Source organism: Olea europaea, chromosome 23, assembly GCF_002742605.1.
Source record: "Olea europaea var. sylvestris chromosome 23, O_europaea_v1, whole genome shotgun sequence".
Taxonomy (NCBI): Eukaryota; Viridiplantae; Streptophyta; class Magnoliopsida; order Lamiales; family Oleaceae; genus Olea; species Olea europaea.
In genome coordinates, this window is record NC_036259.1 from 4613129 (window position 1) to 4619381 (window position 6253).

Below are 6253 nucleotides of genomic sequence, written 5' to 3' on the forward strand. Positions count from 1 at the left end.
GAATAACTCGTAACCTGATTTTTGTTTTATCCCTGCCAAAGCACACTAGTACAATAATCCCCATTCTCAAAATAATTGAGAAGACCTTAATCCAAGCCAAGATCTTTTTACCCTTTCTCTAGGTTTTCTGTTTATGAGACGTCACTATTCGGTTGTAAAAAAATATTTTCCTATCTGTTATTTTGTGATTAACTGTGGAATATTCGACCCTGTAGGAAAGTAGTCTCAACCCAGATTTTGTTCTACTTCATATTGGAGGATTTCATTTTCTATTGGGGATACAATTAAGTCAAAACTTTTTTTAGAGATATATCAAAGAGACTACCTGGAGTTATATAATTTTTGGTTGGGTTCAAGACGTGGGGTGTGGGGGTAGGTGTATGAAGGAGAAGATGAACAGTGATTTAGTTTTGATTTTTTTTTTTTCAAAAAAAAAATTAATTCAAAATTACAATTTTATCCCTTCTAAAATTGGTCAAAGTCAGTTTATTTTGTCAACTAACGGTTAAACTAACGGAAATCATCCATTTGGACCTCATGTTCTAATTTTTTAAAGGTTTGGAACAATGGGTGACACAAAGTAAAGGTTAAGGTAAAGTTTGTAAAAATATGAAAGGTTTGGGACTGTTACTGCAATTATCCCTTAAAATAGTATACCAACCCCTCGTCTCATCATTCTAGGATGGAAAAGTTCTAGTATCTCTTTACATTTCTCTATGCACCCAATTCAGAGTATTACAGAGAGTCAGACACTTCATCGCAAGTTCAAATAATATAAATACAACAAACATTTAAAATATACAAATAAATAAAAACAAAACATTTATTCAATGTCAACAAAACAAAATATTAAACATTATAAAATGATCTTTATACTTTTAGACATGTCTTAACGAATACACGAGCAAATACAAGGAAATGACCATTTGATCCAGTCATTTCCACAATGGCCTTTGACCATTTAAAAGAAAAAAGAAAAAAATTAAAATAGGTTCTTATATGACATTTCCCAAAATACCCCCATCTTCTACCATCAAAGAAAGGAAAGAAAAAAGCAAGAAAAAAATTTACACATTTACAATCGGGATTCGATCAAGAGTTGAGTCCTCACAATCTACCTAACACCGACCACCACAAAATTCGTTCATTATCTTCAACATAATTTTTTTGTTTTTTTGTTTAAACTAATGATTTTTCATTTTATTTGTTTTGTGAATTTTGCATTAAATTTTTATGTATAATGTGTATAAGTGACTTATAAGACATTATTTGGGTAGATTTATGGATGTTAAATGAATTTTAGGGACCGTTTTGAGTTTAAGCTTGCTGAAATTGTCGGTGAACATTCGGCTCTCACCAACAGTTAAACAGTCGGCCTAGCCGCCTATGAAATAAATAGCCTATCCAGCCAGCAATTTTACAGTCAGTTTGGGCCGACAGTCCTTTTTTTAATTTCTTTTATTCCTTTCCTATTTTTTGCTCTTTTTCTTTTATCTTTCATTTGTTCTTTTGTTTTCTTTCCTTTCTTTTTCTTTTTTAAATTTTTTGTTTTTTTTATTTTTTAAAAATTATTATAAAATTTATTTTTAATTTAAATTATAAATATAATTGGTAGTTTGATTTAAAATTCTTTTTAATTGTTTTCATTTTATGATAAAAAGTAATTTTTTTTAATTTTAATTTCATTATATTTTCTTTTTGTTCTTTTTTTTTTCATTTTTTCCTGTAATTTTTTTAATTTTAATTTTAACTTCCTTTTTTCTTTTTTTTTTTCTCCCTTCTTTCCTCCTTTTTTTTGTTTTTTTGTTTCTGTTCTTTTTTTTTAAAATGGCTTTTAACAACTGGTCGGTCTCAATATGCTGATGATTTTTTTTCCTGTTCATGCTTAAAAAAATCATAGATCTGGTAAAAAAATTTTATACAAGTATTACTATGCAGACATAAGATTTTTGGATTAAAACGTGTACTTAATCTAACGAAAATGAAATTAAACATATATAAATATACTTATCGATTCGAAGTGATTGATATAAAAAAATATTTCCTTATTCAACGTTCGATAAATTATTGAAATCTTGAGGTTGAAGAGGATGATAGATGAAAGAAATTTTATATATGTTGGAATAAACAGATATGAAAAAGTTATCTTGGTTTGAAATTTTAAGTAGGAAGTGTTTGACTTTTATTTGTTAAGTGAAATGGTAATAATGTCTTTTAAACAAAACAATATTATGTAATTGTACAACATATTTAAGAGCATTTTTGTCTTTTAACAAGCAAGAGGTCATAGTGGAAATATTCAAAAGTCAAAGTGAAAATTGATAAATTTGATACGGCCAAACTTAAAAGTACCCCTACCAAATACACCCTTCCTTGAAATTTCTTCTTCCCTTATGCATGGGCCCGAAGTATTTAATTGGGAGGCTCCAAGCATGTTCCAAACATCAAACCTAAGTGCAAGAAAAACTGGCATGTGGGACTCTGTCGTGATGTGAGCTTTTGAACGTGGAAATGAGAGTCAATATCGTAGCCTTTCAAACAAAGCAAGAAAGAGTCCACTTAGTGAAAGTCATCCAAATGCACGAAAAGTAACAAATTTTTAAAAAAAAAGAAAAAAGAAAAAATACATACTTATGTTCCACAAATAACATGAGATACAAACATGACCTTTAAAAACCTTGGACAGTATGGAAAATTTGGGGCTCGAGTCAAATATCTAGTTGGTCGTTGAGGGTTCAAGGCTTTATTAAGAACAAGGTGTCGGTAGCTATAAACCTGGCAAAATGCTTTGTTTTGTTTAATTTTTCTTGTAATATCAGACCACTCACTATTGGTCATCGCAGATTTAACCCGATGGTGGTGGTGGCAGTGGAGGGAATGAGAAATAAAGATAATTTTTTAAAAAATTATTAAAGACTCGTTTGAATTAAAAATAAATAAATAAATAATTTTTGAAACTATGATTATAATTAGTTCTTTATTTTTCTTTTTGTTTTATTTAAATAGAAGTATATATTCATCATTTTAAAACTTTTAATAAGAAATTGAATAAAAATAGATGAAAGGAGTTATTTCTGTAATGGAAGGTGAAAATATGGATGAAAATGCAAAGATAAAAAATAAAGCAAAATAAATTGAAACACAGGAACGTTTTGCACAATAAATTCTAAACGTACAGACGTTTTGTGCTAATAACCTTGTTATATAATTAGACTTCAAACATTGATCATGTTCAGTACACATCCAAATGTACTATTGCCATAGCTCCCCTGATCCACATATCCGAATTAATAGAATTGTTGTCATTGAGACCATATTAACACAATATGTCAACCTTCGTTTCACCATTCTAGGACAAAAAAATTCTAGTATCTCTTTATGCTTCTCTACAGACCCAATTCATAATACCGCAAAATGATCGAATACACTTAATTCCATACTCAAATAACATAAATATAATAATTATTTAAAATATACAAATAGATAAGCAATATCTATTCGACCACAAAAGAAAATATAAAACATTACAATATGATATATATATATTTTTATTTTAAACACGGGTTCCAAAAAATACACCCTTCTTTGAAATTTCTTCATCCTTGTTCATTGGGCCCGGAGTATTTAATTGGATGATCCAAGTGTTCTCCAAACTTCAAACCTAAGTGCAAGAAAAAGGGAAAAAGCTAGCATATGGGACTCTGACATGTGATGCGAGCTTTCAAACGTGGAAATGAGAGTGAAAAATTTCTTAGACTTCAAACAAAGCAAGAAAGAATCCACTTATTAGTGAATGGGTTGTGCTATGTGTAAGCCTTATGGCACCCCCAATGAATAATCCTTAGTGAATTAAGAGTCATTTTAATGCACCAAAAGTAACAAATATATTTCATTTTTAACAAAAACAAAGAAATACATATGTTTCACACATAATATGAGATACAAACATGACCTTTAAAAACCATGAGAAGGTAAGGCGAGGAAAAAGTTCTAGTTAGTCACCCCGGGTTCAAGGGCTTTGGTAGGAAAATGACGTCTGCAGCTATAGACCTGGCAAAATGCCTGTAAACACATGAGCAACAACAGCATAATAGCAGCAAGAAATGTGAGAATCTTCCACGAACCAAATACATATTTCTTCATGAATTTTCCACATTTAACCTTCCACCTTCCATTGTAATACATGTTCACATCTACAATCACTTTGTCTATGAAAGACACCTTTGACAATCTAATAGACTTATGCATTCCATTCCAGAGGTCTGCCACCTCTTGATCTCTCTTCAAACGGTTTATAATAATCCCTCTTTCGCGAAGAAAGCTCACATCTTTTTCCGTGTCAATGATCCCATTCATTAATTCTGTGTAACGAGTCAGAACCATCGGCCCTGATACTCGGCACGCTTCATATGCAACCATGTTTCTTAGAACAATCTCCGAATTCACATCTACACTAATGATAGGGAGATAGAACGTGGCTGTTTTTACGTCGAAATTAATGCTTTGGATGCCTTCATTAGTTGGCATAAAGCACACGCCGACTTCAAAGAGATCAATTACAGAAGGGATTTTAATTTCTTCTATCAATGGATGTTTTTCTGTGTTACCATTTGAGTCAGAATCTTCATCTTCTTTCTTCTCCCCTCCTTTATATAAGGCACTGAATACTTGTTCCAACGGTTGTTTTAACATATTTAAGACGGGAACCTTAGATATAATGGTCCAAGGCAACTTCACAAGCACTTCTAAAGGTTTTGAAAAGATTACGCTTTTGATCCATTGAACTGGTCCTTTTCCTAATTTAGAAAGGATATTCCATACCTCATTAACTAGCCGCCTAACGTAACTCGGTTCGCCTGTGAAAGAATCCTTCTCGCCTTCCTTTGATTCACCATCTTCCTCAATTTCAGTTATATGATGATCATGAGATTGTTCCTCCAACTTTGGCACGATAAAACGGTATGCAAAATCGAGTAAATGAACACAATCCATGAGCTGGATTTTGGGGAATTCTTCCACCATCTTGAATGGAGAGAGATCTTTGCCGAGTCCAAGTAACATGGAAAGTAACCATTCATCTGCCAACTCTAATGATGGGAACTGAAATTCTAACAATTCCCTCAACACGAACAATGGAATTTGGTTCTCGAGCATTAGAATATCTCTAAATATGGCGTTATTTGCTGCCTTATTTGCAGCTAATTCAATCAAATGTGACATTCCTGATGGAACATTAGTTGGCACCTTGCCTTTTCCGATAGCACAGACTTGAAGGAACTCGAACAAGAATGATGCATCCACCAACATCATCCATGCTAAAGTTTCGCCGCTATAGTTTAACGGCTTATGGTAGTAAGCTCGAATCTTGAGCTCGAATTTGAGGTATTGATCAACAAGACATTGGAGTTTTTTGTTTGGGATTTCTCTCTGATTTCTTTGTGCAGCAGCAAGTTTGTATTTCTCCATGCTGTAAAGCTCAGGACGGAAACAGTGGTAAGGGCCTATGGCAACTTCTTGTGGGATGTAAGAATCCGGATCACTCAGCAATAGGGTTTTTGGAACACTGAAGATACTAGCTGGAATTTGTGTCTCTTCTTCAAGTTCTTCCTCTAGGGTTCGACGAATGTAAGCAACCCATTTCCCTTCGTCGATGTTGGAGCCAATTCCCCGGCCGGCGCTGGAATGAAAACTCGAGATTGTGTTCATATTAGGCTTAGAGAAAGACATAGTAATTTTGTTCTGAGTACCGGAAATGCTCGTGTTTTATAGCATGATGAAAATAAGGCATGAAATGGCTATTAATAGACAAATAAACATGAGGAGATATATCGATATTCACAGTGACTCATAACGTGTGGACTTGTCTACATTTAAGAAGCCAATCTGTGCTAAACCAAAATTATAAACAAAAAAATTATGTCGTGTTATTAAAGGAACACATGAGACTAGTTTAATAAAGTAGACTGTATAATATATTAGAGCATTAACAAACAACAAGAAAATAATAAATAAATAAATAAATGTTGAAGTTTTAACAATTGTCACATCAAATAAAAATAGCAAAAAATCTTATTATAATAATTTTTTTGTCCAAAAAAAAAATATGCAACCAAAAAAAAAAAAAATTCAGATATGTTCATGCAAAATAAGTTTATTTTCTTTTAATTAAAATATCATCTAGGCAATCTATGCAAATTTGATGAGGAATACTAAAGTGTTTTTATCAATTGAAAATTCGTAACTTTGCCTATTT

At 32.0% G+C, this 6253-nt stretch overlaps 1 protein-coding gene across 1 annotated transcript; it reads right to left on the reverse strand.

Annotated features, from left to right (window-relative positions):
- Positions 1-3880: 3880 nt before the first annotated feature.
- LOC111372161 (putative UPF0481 protein At3g02645) lies at positions 3881-5745 on the reverse strand. The gene has a single exon (XM_022994359.1). It carries the CDS (start codon positions 5725-5727, stop codon positions 3991-3993), a length of 1737 nt encoding a protein of 578 aa, XP_022850127.1. The 5' UTR covers positions 5728-5745; the 3' UTR covers positions 3881-3990.
- Positions 5746-6253: the final 508 nt, after the last annotated feature.